At 38.7% G+C, this 21011-nt stretch overlaps 1 protein-coding gene across 4 annotated transcripts in view; it reads right to left on the reverse strand.

Moving 5' to 3' along the window:
* Positions 1-927: 927 nt before the first annotated feature.
* Positions 928-21011, reverse strand: part of LOC136872814 (probable 3',5'-cyclic phosphodiesterase pde-5) — a 1073569-nt gene continuing 1053485 nt past the window's right edge. Inside the window, exons 14-17 of one of the 4 annotated variants that reach the window (XM_068227550.1) lie at positions 19044-19213; positions 14689-14800; positions 5270-5350; positions 928-1537 (exon numbers count right to left, since the gene is read on the reverse strand). In XM_068227550.1, coding sequence (XP_068083651.1) covers positions 1385-1537; positions 5270-5350; positions 14689-14800; positions 19044-19213 — 516 coding nt within the window. In that variant the 3' untranslated portion in view covers positions 928-1384. Of the gene's footprint in view, positions 1538-5269; positions 5351-14688; positions 14801-15537; positions 15630-19043; positions 19214-21011 lie in introns of those variants that run through there. The other 3 variants (XM_068227549.1, XM_067146655.2, XM_068227551.1) reach the window with 3 other exon arrangements.

Raw genomic sequence — 21011 nt, forward strand, 5'->3', positions numbered from 1 at the left:
TATTTATCTTTAAGCTTACTTCTTTATTTTCTATTCTTAAGTCATTCAGTTTGATTTCCATGTCCTGAAAACATCTTCAAGAAGACAGAGATCATTCACATAATCCAGTTCGTTATTTAATCCCCACTGAATGCATCACTTTCTATTCATTTCCTCTGTCAACAGTCAATCCATGTCATAATAAACAGGACTGGTGACAGGAGACATCCTTGTCTTACTCTAGATTTCAAAGCAGAAGCTTCAGGCAGCTTCCCTGTATGTTCTACGAGGAACTGGATGGTGCTAATTCATATTAAAAGGGTAGTTTTTAATACTGCCACATTTCTGTTTTGTATTGGATAAAGACACGTGATACAATTGTAATTACACAGTATCTGTGGCAGGCCTCCTCCTCTAAACACATCCTCTCCTGACTTTGTGCTATGACCTCACGATGTACTCCAAGAGGGGCTCTGCCCACCAGGGAGTCTATAAACTGTCTATAAATTGTCTATAAAGAGAAGTAATCAAGTTTTAATAAATCAGATGATAACAGCACTGAACCAGACCGAACTGAGCAAAGTGAGAATGCAACGTAAGGAATGTGAGCACATGGTGTGCTAGACCAAGTAATAGATGACAACACATGTCAAAGTTCATGCTCTCTTTATCATGAACTAATCATCCAATCAGTGAATGTTCCCAGTTCTTCCACTCAAAGTTTGTGAGGCAACAATTGTCCTAGTTTTCATTGCATTGTGAAACAACCCATGCAAATGCAAGAATGTCACTTTCATTGTGTATAAAATGTGGAAGGTCTCTTCTACATTACAAAAGTCAATGAATACAAACTACATTCTTTTGAGTCTCTACTGTAAACTTTGAAAATAATTTGAGCTAAACTACTGTCAGAGTGAAATTTTAAACATCCCAGCATTTTCTTAGGGCTCATACATCAGTTTCCCCCATCTATTGGGTAAAGTGATACTCGAATATTCCGCATCACTGAGGAGTTAAATTTAGAATGTTGACCAAGTTTCATTGAACGTCAAGCCCGAAAAGCTCCCTTGATAACCACTCATGATCAATCTGTGACGTCCTAGATACAAATTTCTTCAGTAATCTGTCTAACATCCATGTAGATTGTACATAGACACTGATGTGAAGAAGTGTTCATTACAAATCACGCATATACCAGATAAAATACTCAACACACACACACACACATACGTATACAGTATAAACATATATTTCAGTGATATACAGCTTGAAACACGAGAACTTCTCCGTTCACAGTACACAAAGACCACATCAGTGGAGAGATTACAAAAGAACCGAGCGCTACAACACTGAAGGAGCGGCGTCTGCTGACGTGACTAATCGCTGGTTACAGCCGCACGTCCTTTCAAGTTTTACTTTGTGTTTTGTTGCGCTGCTTGTCTAGTTCCTGCCAACGCTCCAGGTTCGACTGACACTGCTCCAACATGGGGCTCGTCTCTGGTATTAGTTCGCTGATGAGCTTGTAGCATGGTAGACATATCCCCATCAAGAACCCCACCTGAAAAAATCAGAAACATTTCAATACAAGACAGGACACAATGAGAAAATACACATGTTCCATAAAGAAGACACAGAAATCTATCAAATATTTATTTAGTGATAACATACAGTTTTGAGCAAATTATCAGAACACAACAGGAGGAATACTATATTGTTTTTTATTTTTATTTATTTTTTGTACGTCTGGGTATGGTTCACATTTCAGTTTTGAAGGTGGTGACATGTAACTACAGCAGCACACACACAGGGGCCAACAAATGCACTCGTCATAGCCATTTCATGACAACACTGTCAGCACAGGAGCAGACAGCATGGAAAGCAACTGTCAGGGACAGCGCTATACGACTTCGTTCCTATGCAACAAGCAGGCGTGACCACTGCATAAATTCATCGGTGCTTGGTGGTAGTCGGTGGAGAACATGCATCGTCATGGAAAACAGTTTACAACTGGGTGGAAGGTCTGTGGACAAGGGAACCAGTTCTGGAAGGAATGTGACAGTGTCAACACCAGTCAACATTGCCCAGGCAAAGAGGCCGTCCAAGGAAACAAGGAAACAAGGAAACAACGGAAATGGAGGCAGCCATGGGAATAAGCTGAAACACTCTGCAGCGGATTGTGCACGGCCACTTACAGTTGGAGAAGGTGTCATCCATGTGACGATGGATGGTGAAGGGACCCGATCCCTAGTGAAGGCCCGTCCGGCCGGGTGAGAGCCCGTGCTCGGCGGCCTATAAATGCCTTTAAGGATAATAAGTTATAAGATAAAGAAAGCTTAGATACCTCATATCCAAGTCAACCTCCTAACACTCTCACAATTAAAGCTAATAATTTCAAAGTAGTTGGTAAACAAATTATAGAAGGTGATGGAAACATTTACATTCAAGTCTATTAAAAATTTACTAACTCCTACACTGCAATTCTAAAGGAGTAGGTAAAACCTATTAAGGCTTAAAGACACTGTCTTTATTTATAGCTTTGAAGGCTATCAGTTTTATTTCTTCAGGAATTGCACACGCTGGTGCTTCTATTGACTTAGCAATTTTTTGGTGAAGGAATAAGAGATGGATTATAACTATTATAGCAACAATAAATGGTAGAACAAAATGGAAGGTGAAGAATCGAGTGAGGGTAGCATTATCAACTGCAAAACCCCCCCAAACTCATGTCTGCAGACAAAAAGCAGAGGTGTGTGGACATGTGCAGAGAACTTTTGCAAAGCCATGATCAAGATCCAGCTGATTTCATGGCTAGGCTTATGACTGGTGATGAGACATGGCTCTATTACCATGAGCCACAAACGAAAAACAATCGATGCAGTGGAAGCATAGGGGCAGTCCACCTCCCGACTTGGCACCTAGTGATTATCACCCATTTGGGAACATGAAGAAACCTCTGCGTGGTCGCCATTTTGCAGATTTTGCAGAACTGGACACAGCTGTCAAGGCATGGGTATGCAGTACTCGGAAAGAATGGTTTTAGCAAGGTCTTGGAGAGATTGACACATCGATGGCAAAAGTGCATACAGTTGCTAAGAGATGATGTTGAGAAGGTGGACGTAACAACTGATGTGTAATGTACTTCATTTGGGTAGAAAAAAATAAAGTGTAAAACACGGCCCTTCGTAACATATATAAGGTACGATCAAAAAGTTTCCGTTTGAGGCACTGCTGCAGCAGACATGCTATGTAGTGTGACTCCTATGCAGGTATGTGAGCATGGACATGTAGGCAAAGGGATTAGTGTGGCAGTTGTGTCGTGTCAAGGTGCGTGCATTAAATGCAGCCATGTGAACTGTGGCAACATTATTACCAAATCTGTCCAAACAGGACCAACGTGATGTTATTCTGTTCTTGGACAAACACTGGTGGACATCCATCAGAGAATGAAGACTTTGTCTGTCAAAACCACCATTGTGGAATGGTGCACACAAGACACCGGTCGATCTGGGAGGCCAGCCTCATCCATTATGGACAACAACAAGCAGGCAGTGGATGAGGCCTATAGTCCTAATCTCTCCCCATATGATTTCTACAGTCTTTGTTTTACTTATCTTCAGCTCGAAGTTATAGAACATTTTAAACATTTTACTCCACTCAGTGAGTTTTTTCTGTACTTTAGCTTCTCTTTCTCCCCATAAGAGCACATCATCAGCAAATACCAGGGAATTTGGTCTGCTATCTATTTTATTGATGTACTTCACGATCTTATCCATTATTATTACGAACAAGAGTGGTGATAGGGCACTTTCTTGTTGGACACCTCTCTGTGTCAAACCATTTTGATCGTCCATTGCCTATCTGAACACAGCTTCTCTTTGTCAGTCAGGTAGGTACTTTGGCACTTTGAGGTCTGCCAGATATTCCCAGATCTTGTTCTGAGGGTCAGTGTCCAAAAATGCAATCACAAGATTCTTTCTGTGTTTCCAATACTTTTCTGCAAGCGTTCTTACGGCAAAGGTGAGATCCACAGTACTTTGATTTTTCTTGAATCTGTGTTGTTCCTTCTCAATCAAAGGTTTCACCATCTTCCTAAGTTTCATTTTGATGATGTTTTCCAACACCTTCAGTGCGTGTGACAACAAGGTTATACCCCTATAGTTTCCACATTTCCGTCTGTTGCCCTTTTAGAAAAAGTGGGATGACGATTCCTTTTCTCCAATATTCTGGGATTTTGTTTTCTTCCCAGATCACTGAGAGCACACTATATAATATCCAATTTAAGCCTGGTATTGCAGCTGCCTTTGTCATATCTAAGGTGAGATCATCGAAGCTGGAGGACTTTCCATTTCGCATGTTCTTCAGTGCTATTTCAACTTCAAGTTATGTTAATGGGTGTTGGTTTTTCTGGATTTCAGCTAATCTACAGGTGGTGGTAGTGGTGTTGTCTCCATTTCCATTTAATAACATGCTGAAGTACTTTTCTTTTCATCTCTGATCCCTTTCTCTGTTCTTATCAAACTATCATCATTTGTTTTGTAGTGCTATTAATATACTGACAGCAAATTAATGAATGTTACGTTGCCATATTGTTTGGGGGATGGAAAGACTTGAAGCTGTTTTCGCCCAGAATGCTGCGTGTATATTTTATACTGTATCTACGTAACATGTACTGGACTTGTCTGCCATCTAACGGCACGAATTTAAATTGTGGACTTGTCTGCGAGCCCGTAGCTCTGCGTGTGTGCTACTGACAGGAGCGAGTCTTCACCTCCAAGCAGTAACTCGCCTGTCTTGTTGCTGAGTTGATGCACCTGCTCCTGCCCTGGACTGACTCTCTAATGGGCCAAACCTTCGGTCAAACGCATATGCATAATCTTCATCGCCATGTAGAGGACAACTTATACTCCTTACCCAAGACTCCATCTATACCATTCATAAATTTCTCTAGATCTTCTGCAGTCTCAGATAAAATAACAATATCATCTCCAAATTTTGGGGTTTTGATTTCCTCTCCTTGGACTGTGATTCCCTTTCCAAATTCCTCTTTGCCTTGCCTCACTCCTTTCTGTATTGTTGCTTCTGTTTCATAACCTTTGTTTCTTATCACTGCTGAATGATTTATTTATGCTAATCCCAAAATCATATCCATGTTAAAAACAGTTTCACAACATAACAGTAATTTACAACATTGTGGGGGCTTTCCTTCAGACATTAGACTCAGAATGGAAATTGCGAGTTAGAACAGTCCTGATTGCAGCTTGTTGCTACTAGATGGCCCTTGCTCACTTACTTGTGATGCAGCCTGCTGGTCGGGCTGGTTGCGGTCCATCATTGGAATGGGCTCCAGGCCTGCAGCGCGCTCTGCGTCCCCCTGGAAAAACATCACAGTGGATCTGAATATTCGGCATCAATACTTGAATTTACTATTTACATTTAATGTGACAACTTTAAAAAACATAAAAGTAGTTAGTGGCACGTAAACCCAATAACATTAAATTATTATTACATTATTCCATTCTGCTTCTTATAAGATTTTAAATGACAGTAGAAATTAAGAAGTTCAGCTCACTCAGCATTCCTTGGTCTTAGTCTACCTATGGTCATTATATTTTCATAGGCATTTATATCACCACAAATAATGATTTTTATTCTCTGATCTGTTCTTCCTGAGTTTATTTAAAAGGAGCTTCCTCAATATCACTGCAACTAATTTGTGGTGTATAACAGTGTGTAACCCATGAGTCTGTCCTTAAGGAAAGTCTAAATTCCTAATAAGGGAACTGGATTTCTCACATCAATAGAGCTTATAAAAAATAAGGAGTAAGGCTTTTGAGGTGTTTGCTCTGTGAAACCAGTGTTTTGTCGTAGGCCTGACCAGAGTGGGATGTGATTCATACTCCTGCGTAAGTTGTGCGTCAATGCCCAAAGGAAACTGAAGTAAAAATAACCAATTACTACATTTGTTTAAATGTGATGTTAGATTATAGTGTGGTTTTTCTTTATCATTCGTTGTTCCATTCCATGTACTGTAGTTACTCTCAACACCATCCGGAACCATCTGTCACACTGCCAAGGCGTTGGTTCTGTTTCCAACACTTTGTGTTGATTTTTGATTTCGAGTTTCATATGAGTGTATTATTGTTTACTATCATTTCTACCCGTTCTTCACACGGGAATTTACAGTGGATTATATGTTTCCTTCAAGAATTTATTCGAAGTACCATGGCTCTATTCACACGTTTAATGCGACATGTTAAAATGATATTTTCCTATGAAAGCACATGGCAGTAACGTGTAATATGATGAAGTTGAACAAATTCAACATTAAAAACTTCATATCTAGTCCATATTGAAAGGAGATAACATACAGTAGAGGGAAATTTGATTCATCCATCTTTTTTCAATGCATAATATGTTGTTAATATGTTTACAACATTTTATTCAGTTGTAATTTCTGAATTTATTGTACATTACAGTTTCTGGTCCAAAGTTGTGCAAAATTCTCCATGGTTCCCAGGTTGCATTTTCTACTTCTGACCACTGGCGTGGCGCTCTGGTATTGATGATATCTCCCTTAATACCTGTCCTATCAAAAAGAGTAAAATGGCTCTTTAGTTTTTCTCGTTGCCCACCTTGAAGTGACATGCAGGACATGTCCCATGGGACTTGGACTAAAAATCCAAATTTTTGTAACCATCTCTGTTATTATCCGTCATACGATAAAAACGTACATGGCATAAAGGAATGTAAATAACATATTCTTAAACGTTTGTTGTATACAGACTTTTGATAGACCTAATGTTAACAAAAATATTTCAGAATAATCTTCCTATAAATACCAAATCCATGTGATTACCATTACATCATATGCATCTGATAACACAATCCTGGGTGAGTAGAATCCAAATATGTTGTTTGGTTGAAGAAAGTACAACAGTTTTCCACTTTTAGGAACAGACAGACAGACAGACAGACAGACAGACAGACAGACAGACAGACAGACAGACAGACAGACAGACAGACAGACAGACAGACAGACAGACAGACAGACAGACAGACAGACAGACAGACAGACAGACAGACAGACAGACAGACAGACAGACAGACAGACAGACAGACAGACAGACAGACAGACACCAAAGAGAAAAGTTCTACCTCATGTTACCTCAGTGTTCAGATACATTTGGTGGGATTAATTTTCAAGGCAAACGAAATATTATGCATCCTCCGATTTTCTCATGTTAGGGATCCTTCAAATAACTGTATGTCTACAAGGGTGTCCATCACTGGCTGCAGAGCATGAAAACTGTAGAAAATAGTAGCCATTTGAAGGGTAAGTAAAATTATGTACATAACAAAATTATTTAAAATGAAGGGGTGTTTTGCATATATATATATATAAAATCAATAGTCAAAACTCACTCTTGGATGAGTAATATGTAGTTTGGTTGAGATATAATCAATAGTGTAAGAGAAAATTGAAAATACGCTTCTAGTCTTCCTATAAACCCCCACTCCCTTCGGTTATTTAAAAGTTATATGCATTAGGGGTGCGCAGCTGTAAGCTTGCATCCGGGAGATAGTGGGTTAGAACCCCACTGTCGGCAGCCCTGAAGATTGTTTTCCGTGGTTTCCCATTTTCACACCAGGTAAATGCTGGGGCTGTACCTTAATTAAGGCCATGGCTGCTTCCTTCCCACTCCTAGTCCTTTCCTATCCCATCATCGCCATAAAATCTATCTGTGTTGATGTGACGTAAAGCAGATAGGAGAAAAAAAAAAAATATATATATATCGAAACTCGCTCCTCGATGAGTAGACTATAAATATGAAGTGTTTGTTCTAGATACAATCAATAGTGTAAGAGAAAAATGAGAAAAACCTCTTCTAGTCTTCATAAAAACCCCCAGTCTATTCAGTGATGGAATTTTTACATGGTGTGCATGTCAAAACCTGCAATTTGATGAGAAGATTCTAAATATGAAGTTTGGCCAAGATATATTTGATAGTGTAAGAGAAAATTGAAAAAAACTCTCTTCTGGTCTTCCTATAAACCTCCAGTCTGTTCAGTGATTTTTAAATGATATGCATATCAAAACCTGCCCCTGGATGAGTAAACTCTAAATATGAAGTAAGGTCGAGATCTATTCAGACATTTACCTGTGATGGTGGAACAAACAGGCAAACAAATAGACAGACAGACACAAAAGCTAAAAAGCTACTGATATGGTCATGAATTGACCTAAAACAAATAGATATTCAAAATTTGTCAAAATAAATGACAATAAAGACAACAGACCCCCTAGAATTTCATTTATAAGATGCAATTGCATGGGTAGTGGTACATATAAGTTAGGAAATTTGTTTGAAGGGTTATAGGGAGGTACATTCAGGAAAAAGGGGTGGTCTATGGAGCAGGGTAGGGGGATCTGGAAGTCAAGTAAGGGTGACATAAAAATGTTAGTGTTGAACTGCATAAGTATTGTAACGAAAGTAATAGGATTAAGTAATTCAATAGTATATATACTTACCAGATATTGCAATAGGAGTTGAATCATGGCTGAGAAATGATATACTGTAATAGATGCAGAAATTTTCTCACGGAACTGGAGTGTATATCACAGAGATAGGATAGGATTGGTAGGAGGGGGAGTATTCATTCTGGTGAAAGGAGAATTTGTAAGCTACAAAGAAGTTAAAGATGACAAACATGAATTCTAGGTGTAAGGCTCGACTCTAAAGATAATGGGCAGCTTTATGTCTTTGGAGTGTACAGACCGGGAAAAGGTAGCGCTGATGCTGATTCAGAATTAGCTATGTGGGAAACGATATGAAAAGGAACGTGATTGTAGCGGGTGATCTCAGTTTACCAAATGTTAATTGGGAAAGTAATGCGAACGACAGGATGCATGATCGACAAATGGCAAATAAGTTAATATGGGAACGACACCTGATTCAGAAACTAGAGGGAAGAATATTTTGGAGACGGTGCTGATAAAACCAGATGAGCTCTATAGAGAAACCAAAGTAATAGATGGTATTAGTGATCACGAAGCTGTTTTTGTCATAGTTAAAAAATAAATGTGATAGAAAGGAAGGTCTTAAAAGTAGGACTATTAGGCAGTACCATATGGCTGATAAAGCAGGCATGAGGGAGTTTAAAAAAATAAATATGATAGGTGGAAAATGGTAAATAAAAATATAAACAGACTCTGGGATGGGTTTAACCCATTGCCATACTTTGATGACACTTTCGCCCTGGTACACGGAAAATTCATAAGTTCATTATCGTGGTTAGCTGGTCAGAGAGATTTATTCTGTTTGTTTTGCAGCCTACCTGATAGATTTCAAATGATACCTGAAGCTATTTTCTCTGTGTAAATACTGAGCTGAAATACAGAAAATAAAAAGCACCTCAATTTGCCGCAAGTTGTAAACAAACATGATGGCATCCCTATTCATAACTGGATTGAAAATAGTGATGTTGAAAGTGGAAATGATTCTCTGGAGAGTGAACATACTTCTTCTTCTTCTTCTTCTTCTTCTTCTTCTTCTTCAATTGACAGTGATGAAAGGGATTCCGATATCAGTTCCGAGGTGAGAGTGCCAATAGAAACTATGGGACAAAACCAGAATGCAACAAGAGTGGGTGAGGACTCTAGTAATGATACTTGGAGTTGGGATCTTGTTGCCACTACGCCTGTTTCTGTAACATGCAAACCAATTCCTGAAATTCACTCTATAGTGTGGAGGAGGTTGGGGAATAATCCAAAAGAAATGGATATAGTGAATGAATTTCTAATCCCACCGTTCTGGGATCACATTACAAAGGAAACCAATGCCAATGCCTCTGCATTTCTTGCTAATTTATCTGCTTCCCTTGAAACCAGTAATATTAACAAACAAAAACATTGGTTTCCTGTTACTATAGATGAGTTAAAAGCTCATTTGCATTGTGTATTCTTATGTCGCAGACAAAAAAGCCTGCAGTGCAAGATAACTAGTCAAAACGTAGAGTAGGCCTAATAGAAACTCCCATATTTAGTGAAACCATACCATTCAAGCACTTCGTTTCTATAAACAAATTCTTCCATTTTAGTATGGACTCCTCTGAATCAAAGCATGACAAACTAAGAAAGGTTAGACCTGTTACGGATTTACTTTTTGACAGATTCAAGTTTGTGTATACTCCAGGAGGAAATATTTGCATTGATGAATCGATGATGAAATTCAAAGGTAGACTGTTGTTTGTTCAATATAATCCATCCAAGAGAGCAAGATTCGGTATAAAGGTGTATAAAGTTTGCTCTTCAAAGAACGGCTATTGCTGCTATTTCAAAATATATACTGGGAAGGATTATGAGGGAGGATCCACCTACAGTGATTTGTTAGTTAGTGAGAGGATTGTTATTGACAAGTGTAAGGATCTTTGTACATGGATAACTGGTACAGTACACCGTCTTTGTACAAGATTCTTCTGGAACATAACACACATGCTATTGGCACGGTTAGGGTAAACAGGAAATATATGTCTCCTAAGTTGAAGAAAACACAGCAGAAGGAAGGGGAACTTACTTTTGCTTCAGCGAACAAAATCCTAGACGTAAAATGGACTAACAAAAAGCGTGTACAGTTTTTGTCAACTCAGCACGATAGACCAGATTTTGTTACAGTCCAATCAAAACGAGGGAAGAAGAAGCTGAAACCCAACCTGGCAGTCGATTATAATGGTGGAATAGATGGGGTCGACTCTCACGATAGGCGACTGGTGCCTTTCCCACTCATGAGGAAGTATGTGAAAGGCTATAAAAAGATGTACTTCTATCTCCTTGATGTGGCATTATTTAATTCCTTTCTCATTTGGCAAATTCTCAACCCAACAATGAAGAGTAAACACTTCACAGCATTCTGCATCAGTGTTGCAGAACACTACCTAGAAGGTGCTCAAATACCACAATACCCCAGCAGAGGCCATCCCCACACTGGTACCACCCCATTGAGACTTCAAAGTCAACATTCTGGACACTTCTCATGCAAAAATGCCCCTATAGAGAAGAAATTAGTGCCATCCAAGCAATGCAAGGTGTGTTACGTACAGAAGGAAACCTCTTTTCAATGCATCAAATGCACGGTTGACCTCCATGTTGATAGGTACCTGTTTCTTGGTGTACCATGCAAAACATGACTTCTCCAAACCATAAAAAGATAAAACTTTAAAAAATGTTATCGTGTGTGTCTTCAAGTTTCCTGTATGTGATTAGTCTCATTTATGTTGAAGTGACTGAAAAATAAATGGTATGTAAGGGAATATTTCCTTTCACAAGTAATGGTAGGCCAGAGGGTTAAAGCAATTGTTGAGGAATATGAAAACAGGCTTGTACCTTTAAAGGTGGTAAGGATGGTAAAGACCCACTATATTATAACAGAGAAGTAAAGAGACTGAAAAGGAGGCACAGGTTGGAAAGAAATAAAGTTAGAAATGGCTGTGGAAGTAAGAAGAAATTGAAGGAACTTACTAGGATATTGAATCTAGCAAAGAGGTCACTTAAGGATAATATGATGGCAAGCATAATTGACAGTCATAAAAATTTTGAGTGAAAAATTGAAGGGTATGTATAGGTACTTTAAGGCAGAAACAGGTTCCAAGAAGGACATTCCAGGAATCATTAATGAACAAGGTAAGTGTCTATGCGAGGATCTTCCAAAGGCAGAAGTATTCAGTCAGCAGTATGTAAATATTGTTGGTTACAAGGATAATGTACAGATAGAGGAAGTGACTAATACTAAAGAAGTATTAAAATTTACCTATGATAACAATGACATTTACAATAAGATACAAAAGTTGAAAACTAGAAAAGCGGCTGGAATTTATAAGATTTTCTTTTATTTTTACGAGTTGCTTTATGTCGCACAGAGACAGATAGGTCTTATAGCGATGATGGGATAAGAAAGGCCTAGGAATGGAAGGAAGCAGCCGTGGCCTTAATTAAGGTACAGCTCCAGCATTTGTCTGGTGTGAAAATGGGAAAACGCGGAAAGCCATCTTCAGGGCTGCCGACAGTGGGGTTCGAACCCACTATCTCCCAGATGCAAGCTCTCAGCTGCGCACTCCTATCCGCATGGCCAACTCACCTGGTTTCATAAGATTTCTGGGGATATACTAAAGACAATGGGTTGGGATATAGTACAATATCTGATGTACGTATTTGATTATTGTTTGCAAGAAGGAGCTATACGAAATGAATGGAGAGTTGCTACAGTAGCTGCTTTATATAAAGAAAAGGGTGATAGACATAAAGCTGAAAATTACAGGCCAGTAAGTTTGACATGCATTGCATGTAAGCTTTGGGAAAGCATTCTTTCTGATTACATTAGACATGTTTGCAAAATGAATAACTGGTTCGATTGAAGGCAGTTTAGGTTTAGGAAAGGTTATTCTACTGAAGCTCAACTTGTAGGATTCCAGAAATATATAGCAGATATCTTGGATTCAGGAGGTCAAATGGACTGTATTACAATTGACCTATCTAAGTCGTTTGATAGGGTAGATCATGGGAGACTACTGGCAAAAATGTGTGCAATTGGACTAAATAAAAGAGAGACTGAATGGGTGACTATACTTCTAGAAAATAGATCTCAGAGAATTAGGGTAGGAGAAGCTTTATCTGACCCTGTAATTATTAAGATGCGAATTCCTCGAGGCAGTATTATAGGACCTTCATGTTTACTTATATATATAAATGATATGAGTAAAGAAGTGGAATCAGAGATAAGGCTTTTTGCAGATGATGTTATTCTGTACAGAGTAATAAATAAGTTACAAGTTTGTGAGCAACTGCCAAATGACCAAAAGGTTGTGAGATGGACAGTACACAATGGTATGATGATAAACAAGTTAAAAAACAGGTTGTGAGTTTCACAAATAGGAAAAGTCCTCGCAGATTTAATTGCTGCATTGATGGGGTGAATGTTCCTTATGGGGATCACTGTAAGTACCTAGGTGTTAATATAATGAAAGATCTTCATTGGGGCAATCACATAAATGGGATTGTAAATAAAGGGTACTGATCTCTGCACCACGGTTTTGAGGGTATTTAGGGGTTGTAGTAAGGATGTAAAGGAGAGGGCATGCAAGTCTCTGGTAAGACCCCAACTAGTATATGGTTCCAGGGTATGGGACCCTTGCCAGGATTACTTGATTCATGAACTGGGAAAAATCCGAAGAAAAGCAGTTTGATTTGCTCTGGGCGATTTCCGACAAAAGAGTAGCATTACAAATTTGTTGCAAAGTTTGGGCTGGAAAGACTTGGGAGAAAGGAGACGAGCTGCTGGACTAAGTGGTATGTTTGAAGCTGTCAGTGGCCGACCATGCCCAGCCATTTTCAGGCCTGCTGATGGTGGTTTGTTAATTTTCTGTTCTTTAGTTTTGCAATATTATACAGTATTAGTACTAGCAATGAAATTTTGCCTATTTGCATATTTTATTCCTGTGTACAGAAATGTAGGCTTTTATGATATAAATCTATTTTAGGCTCCTTTAAGCAAGAATTTGTCGGCTTAATTGTGCATATAATGCCTATTTCAGTGGTTTCTGCCTATTTAATACCATTTGACAGTCTTCTAATGAAGCCAATTTTCTTCCAATGTATTTTATTCTAGCTGTTGGGGTTGACAGAATTATTTTCTTGTTTCTCAACATCTGTTTACCCCACTAACAATAAGGAGAATTCTCAGGAACTTTCCAGAAGTAGCACTTCGGGAATTTAGTTCAGAAGAAACAACAAACTATTTCACCACGAATCCTTCCGACCCTCCCATCTCATAAAATGATATGTAAGAACCAGTCGATGTTGAACTACATTGTACACACCCACATCCTCTACCTCCCACTCGCTGCAAGTCATTGGATGGTTTGTATTGAGATAGTGTTGAGATCCACTTTGAAGAAGTGTGTTTGGCAATGCCTAAAGAGAAATCTTCCGGTTCTCTTGACTGATGCACTGGATCACTGGATATTCCAACTTCACTACCAGTTGAAGTGTAGTTTTCTGCCAAGTAAGGAAGTACGTCCATTTGTCCTTTTTTTTTTTTTTTCAATTGATACTACGATTGCATTTGGTTGTAGCACTTACAGGCCTATTAATTTATGTATTGTGGTAAGTTGTTTTGTTGCAATGCTATATAATTCAGGCTATGGACAATGAGGATGCCAAGAAAGCCATGTCCTGCCCATTGGTTTGATGACATTTGGCATTCCTGAAGGCAAATTCAGCAAGCTGTGACAGAGCTGGAGAGGAGGGACATGCTTGTCCCTTGTGGAGTCCATTAGGATTGTGGAAGAAGTTAGGGGAAGGTAGCAAGTAGGTGGAGCAGATGAATTGGCTTCATTGGCTTTGTGTGATGTTGGGAGATTCTTCTCACAATGCAGAAACATTCTTCATGACAAGAGAACACAAATGAAGTAAACATAAAAAATGTGTTACTTGTAAATTCCTACCATAGTCATTGAGTGTACTATTGAATTATAGGTAATTTTTTCATGCCTATTTGGTTGCTTATTTTACATAATGGTGCCTATGTACTTACCTATTTTAAGTGTTTTTGGAATCCTGACCTTAGTTATTATTGCCAAGAGTTATAAGGAGTAAACTACACCACTGGTTAGAAATCATCAAATTGTAACCAAATGAAGACAGAAGTAGTGAGTTACCTGTTCATAGAACTCCTCAAAGATCACCTTGACTGTCTCCTTCTGTAGTTCCCATGGTTTAGCACTGGCTGACAAGTCACTGGCTGTCATCGTTATGGCCAGCAGTAGCATCCTGTGTATCAAACAACACAATGACAACAGCATTACTAAAATAAAGAGTACAAACCAACAGTGCTGTGGATGTAATAGTCCGCATGTATTTTGTCTCGAGAGCTTGGATTAACCCTCTACCACAGGGACTTGAACTTTGTGCTGGAAATACTTGGGAGTAAGGAGACGAGATGGTCGACTATGTGGTATGTCATCATAAGTTATGAATTTCATTATGGTCCATATTGACAATTGATCGCTATCAAAGGATAGAGAAGGGTCCGCCTATTTAATGCCATTAGCTTGTATAGTGTACTATATAACTGGTACTAGTTTTGACCTCACATACATTGGGTCATCTTCAGCCAAGGTCTAATTGGAAATCATATGCTCACATACAATCAATAGTAAATAAAACAATCTGGTATTTAAGACATTGATGAAGTCCGACAAGACATCCAAAATTGAAACTAAATGACACATCAAATCTGCTGCAGTTGGTGCCGGACTATGTCGTCTCTGGTTTGGTTGCTGTAGGAGCTGGAGTCAACAAACTTAGTAAGGTTACTAAGGAACATTGTGAAAAAGTTATTTGCCCTCCTGTTATGAAGAAGCACTTCGAAAAATTAGAATTAGTGTAGGCAACAATAGCGTCTTATGATGACATACCACATAGTCGACCATCTCATCTCCTTACTCCCAAGTCTTCCCAGCACAAAGTCAAAGTCCCTGTGGTAGAGGGTCCCTTGTGGAGTCCATTAGGATTGTGGAAGAAGTTAAGGGAAGGTAGCAAGTAGGTGGAGCAGATGAATTGGCTTCATTGGCTTTGTGTGATGGCCAGCAGTAGCATCCTGTGTATCAAACAACACAATGACAACAGCATTACTAAAATAAACAGTACAAACCAACAGTGCTGTGGATGTAATAGTCCTCATGTATTTTGTCTTGAGAGCTGTATTCAGAAGACTTTCGATTCACGCAGCTTTTATGCTTAGCCGTAGCGCAGTGCCATTGCACATTAAATCGCTTTATCGCCACTACCTTAACTTCACATGCTTTACAAAAAAGAATTGTTCCGTCAGTACTGAACGTCTCTTCACCGAACTCTTTCACATACTTTCTTAACTTTACAGCTTCACTACACTTCACTTTCGCCTTGATGGAGTTCACTGCAGTACTACAAGTGTGACCAATCTGTTGAAATCTGTTGCAAGAGCAAAAGAGCTTTAACTCGACCCTGCAAGGAAGAACTGGGCGAGATATAACATGCCGTTTCCTTGTTTTGCTAATTGCTTCTGAGCTAAATATATCTACTGGAGCGACATTCTATTGAAAGGCGGAAACGCACTATCGTCATGTTCCATGACCTCAAGTGTACAGTGTCGCAATCTAACTTGTCCACAAAGATGTGCTAAAAGACGCCCATAGAGCAACGCCTTCTTGGAATCAGGTCTTCTAAACCTGCTACCTGCCTATTCCATGAAAAGAAAGAAAAATATATCTACTACACTATTCGGAAATCCTGTGTTTGAAACTCGACGCAGATAACATGTACCTTGTTAATGACGCCTCAGTTTAAACAAAAATGCTGAAATTATAACCAAATATGACCTTATATCACTGAAATGAGCAAAATATCACCAAAACAATAAAAATGGCTGAAATATGCATTTATAGGCAACATCAAATTGCTTTAAACGTGGTCAGGGACCTGTCATTCAAACTTATTTTTCAGATTTTTGGGTAAAATGATCTCAGGAATCTATGATCCGCCAGCAACCTCACTGAAATTCATGATCTTTATGCAGTATTATTTGTTTCGATCAAAGGTAGTGTTGAGAAGATACTCAAAAGTCTAATTAGTAATGAAATCATTAATGATATTGGTGGAAACAAACCTCAATAGAAGAAATGCAAAACCAAATAAATGGACACATGTAACCAAGACCAAGTTGTAGAACTTTCCCACACTCATTATTTATATGGGGCTAGTTAGGTACCTAAAATATTGGACTAGGAAAGCAACAGATAGGGAATCTGCCACCTGGGCGACTGCCCTAAATGCAGATCAGTATTGATTGATACTTGTCAAAGCATTTCTTATACCACTTGTATTCTTACATTTGTACGTATTATTTTTACATAAAGTCTTTCAAGCATTTTACAATGACACATTACCTGTTCGACATTGGTAGCTTATAAAAAGTGGTACAGAGTGGTCAAGACAGGCTGTGATACTGCTGATGTATTTAGTATTGTTGTGAACAGCAGAAAATAATGAATATGAAACATGTTGCATCATGTCCTTTTACATTCCTTTACCCAATCAACAAAAACATGAATGTACTTGAACAAACAGTGGGGGACCAGTCCTTTACCACATCGATGATGGCATATTCTTTTCAGAGTTTATTCATTAGAAACAACGTAAAACTACCAGGATACCTGAACTCGAATGGGTATATTAGGTACTATTATATATACTGGCAGAAAAAAATATCCAAACACCATGAAATAAGGAATGTAGATATGGAAATTTTGGCAATATAATAGTGTTCAACTCATAGCAACTTGAAGATAATGTTCAAAATACCCTCCTTGTGGGCATGTTCCCAGCCACTGAGCAAACACTATTGTACTCAACCAGGATCAAACCTGTCGGTAGGGGTGGTAGAATGACACCCATAGTATTCCCTGTCTGTCGTAAGATGAGACATAAAGGGGCCCCAAAGTTTGAACTTGGGAGCGTGGGTTGGGAACGATTGGGCCCTTTAGCCGAGTTCTGGCACTGTTTCCACTTACTTGTGACAGGCTCCTCACTTTCATCTCTAGTTATTTTCCGACCCCGATGCTGTTAGGTTCTGAGGTCTAGGGAGTCTTTCATTTTCATGCAATTGTGGCCCTTGTCTTTCTTTAGCTGATGCCTTCATTTTTCCAACTATAGGACCCCTTTCCATTTTTAAGTGTTATATAGATGATGGTTGCCCAGTTTTACTTCCTCTTAAAACAATAATCAACACCACCACTGCCACCATCGACCAGGATCAAACCTGCGATCTTTTGGTCCAACATGCTAGCTACGCACCTGCCTGTCCATCTAAGGCTAACATTACTCGATTATATGACAAAATGTATTACTCAAACTCACTTACATTGTTGGAGTGTAGGCCTACTGTACCTCGAATGTATACTTTCAATAATAATCTCAAAACCAAAGCATTTCAGACCATATGTTTATAGTGGTTTGGTGTAAGGTAGGGAACCTGTCTCCACTGCCTGTCCAAATATTTCTGGTACACTCTGTATTGCAATCTTTAATCAATATATATTTTCATTCTCACACCAGTTACTGCTAGTACCTAAGTAGGCTTCACATATAGACATACCAGAGAAATTGTATTATGAAGCATTGAACAGTTTGTGGAATAATGTGCATTCAATGAAAAAAAAAAAAAAAATTGAACTGAACACTGCCTTTCTGTGAAGTTTCTTGTCTAATGAACATTGTGAGAATGAGAAAAAAAAATATATTGGTCCACCTTAGTTAATACAAGTGTGTCTTAAAAGAAATATTTCAGAAAATTCACACAAATGTTACATGTTTCAGCCCAATTTGGCCTTCTTCAGTCTTAAAGATAGAATATAAAGTTAGTAAAACACTGAAAAAAACCTCACAAAACTAAAAAATTCTAAAAAAATTAAACTTGAAGTATTGTATCTTATCATGTCGTTAGAAACATAACCAAAAAACACCAGATATAGCAACATGTAATAAAAACACTCTTTCTTGAAGTCTTGATGTTGAAGGTGACTTAAGAGGTGTGAAAGGGGTTTCTGATATCAGTTTGTAAGAAGTATCAAATTATCTTGATTTCATAAGTTTTTGGATGTCACATGGGATACTATGCCAATTAAAATTAGCATAAATTAAGTAATGATGCTGGCTTGAAGAAAATAGAACATGTTATAAATTTTAATTAATCCAGTGTTTGATAGTTCATTAATTTTTGTCGACATATCACACGGTTTCGTAGTATTCATATTCAGTATTAAGCAATGCTTATGTTAGTTATATATAGGAACTTGTGCCTGCAAGTTAATTTATTAGAACTGGGCCCTTGTTTTATAGAAAAGGAATATAGTGAGCCACGGTCTCTCAGAGGTTGAGAACTGCTGTAGTAAAAGAAACCACATAGGCCTACATCTGGATGATGGGAATAACCCTAGTATTGTCATGTTAAAGCTAATTGAAACCTGGGAAGTACCTGTGCTCGCTCTCGGTCCAGCTGAAGCTCTGGTCACTGACTAGTTGACCAACACGAGCCTTGTTGGGAAAGAAGACGGCAAGGTCCGTCGCCAAGATGCAGTGCTTGATGAGACCCAACACCTCCTTATACTCAGAGTTGGACAGCTTGCTGAAGATGTTGTGTCCCTTCTGTGAAGAAAGTAACACATATAATGAGAGCATGGAACATCTCTTCAACACTACCATTCTGTAGACATGAACAGCTTTGATTTAATCAATCTTCAGATCATACGTATGACGAATATGATCGCAAATCACGTTTGGAGGTGATTATTGTTTTAAGATAAAGTATAACAACCATACTCACCTAACTGAACAGTAATCAAAGGAGGGATAGGGAGAGGTATGATTGGTGCTCTAGTTGAGGGAATACATAACTAGTAACTGTGCAGGCTGTGATGTGAAATACTGATTGATGGCAATGGTGGAGAGGCCTATTATCAAAGAGGGGTGTTACAGTACAGATGGTCGATGTGATCTTGCAGGCTGTGATGTGAAGTATTCATGGATGGCCATGACTGACATATTATCGAAAAGGGACATTAAAATACAAATGGTTGATGTGATCCTGCAGGATGTGATGTGAAGTATTGATGGATGGCCATGACTGAGACACATATCATCAAAGAGGGGCATTAGAATACAGATGGTCGATGTGATCTTGCAGGCTGTAATGTGAAGTATTGAAGGATGACCATGGCTGAGACATATATTATTACAGAGGGGCGTTAGAATACAGATGGTCGATGTGATCTTGCAGGCTGTAATGTGAAGTATTGAAGGATGACCATGGCTGAGACATATATTATTACAGAGGGGCGTTAGAATACAGATGGTCGATGTGATCTTGCAGGGTGTAATGTGAAGTATTGACGGATGGCCATGATTGAGTTATATATTATCAAAGTGGAGCGTTAGAGTACTGATGGTCGATGTGACCTTGCAGGCTGTGATACGAAGTATTGATAGATGGGCATGTCTGAGATATATATTAAAGGCGCTTTTATCAAAGATGCCTCATCTTATCATACAGTATAGAAGTAATTATTTCATTCACGGCAGTTTCATAGGCCCCGAGTCATTTTTCTCCTTTCTTGCACTTGTCAACCTCAAATTTCATACCGGTACAGGTGTTTCTCGAAAATTATTCATTAGATGAAAATAAAGTAATCTTTATCAATTTGAGTTTCATTTATTGAAAAACACAATTTTATATTCTGCTTTGGTTCCTTTCTTTTTAATTTTGCCATTCTGAGTGAGTTTTAACACTCCCAGTATGCTAAGGTGGTTGGACTCGATCAAGAAGAAACCTGGATTGGAACACTGTTGAGGAGTTTTATGATGACTGGTTAGAGGACATCCTGACCTGGCTGGGGCTGGAAAAGGGGATTGATGATAATGAATTCTTGTGTGGTAATCATTGTTTATTTGTTGTTAATGATGTAATCAATCTTACAGAGATGTAGATACGCTACTTGTCAGCTAACTGCGAGCAACACAGCGCGCTCTACCCTTACTCATATAAATTTAACATAGAGCATCACAAATGTATGTATTTAAATTTTAATCCACTCTTACCATATGATACTAGTGGGGATTTGAAACACAGTGGTTCAGACAAAGAGCTATGGAACAGTCCACACTTTAAAAAAAATGCTGCTTCTTCATAGTCTTCCATTTCACATATGCTCCTGTTGACTTGAAGTAGAATTTGAAGAACACTTTAAAAACTACTGTCTAATTATTACTCCAGCCCTATGGTATAGAGGTAGCATGCCTGTGTCTTACCAGGAGGCTTCAGGTTCAATTCTCAGCCAGGCCAGGAATTTTTACCTGGATCTGAGAGCTGGTTCCAATTTCACTCACCCTGTGAGGAGCTATCTGACGGTGAGATGGTGGCCCCAGTCTAGGAAGCTAAGAATAACGG

Source organism: Anabrus simplex, chromosome 1 (genome assembly GCF_040414725.1).
Source record: "Anabrus simplex isolate iqAnaSimp1 chromosome 1, ASM4041472v1, whole genome shotgun sequence".
NCBI lineage: Eukaryota > Metazoa > Arthropoda > Insecta > Orthoptera > Tettigoniidae > Anabrus > Anabrus simplex.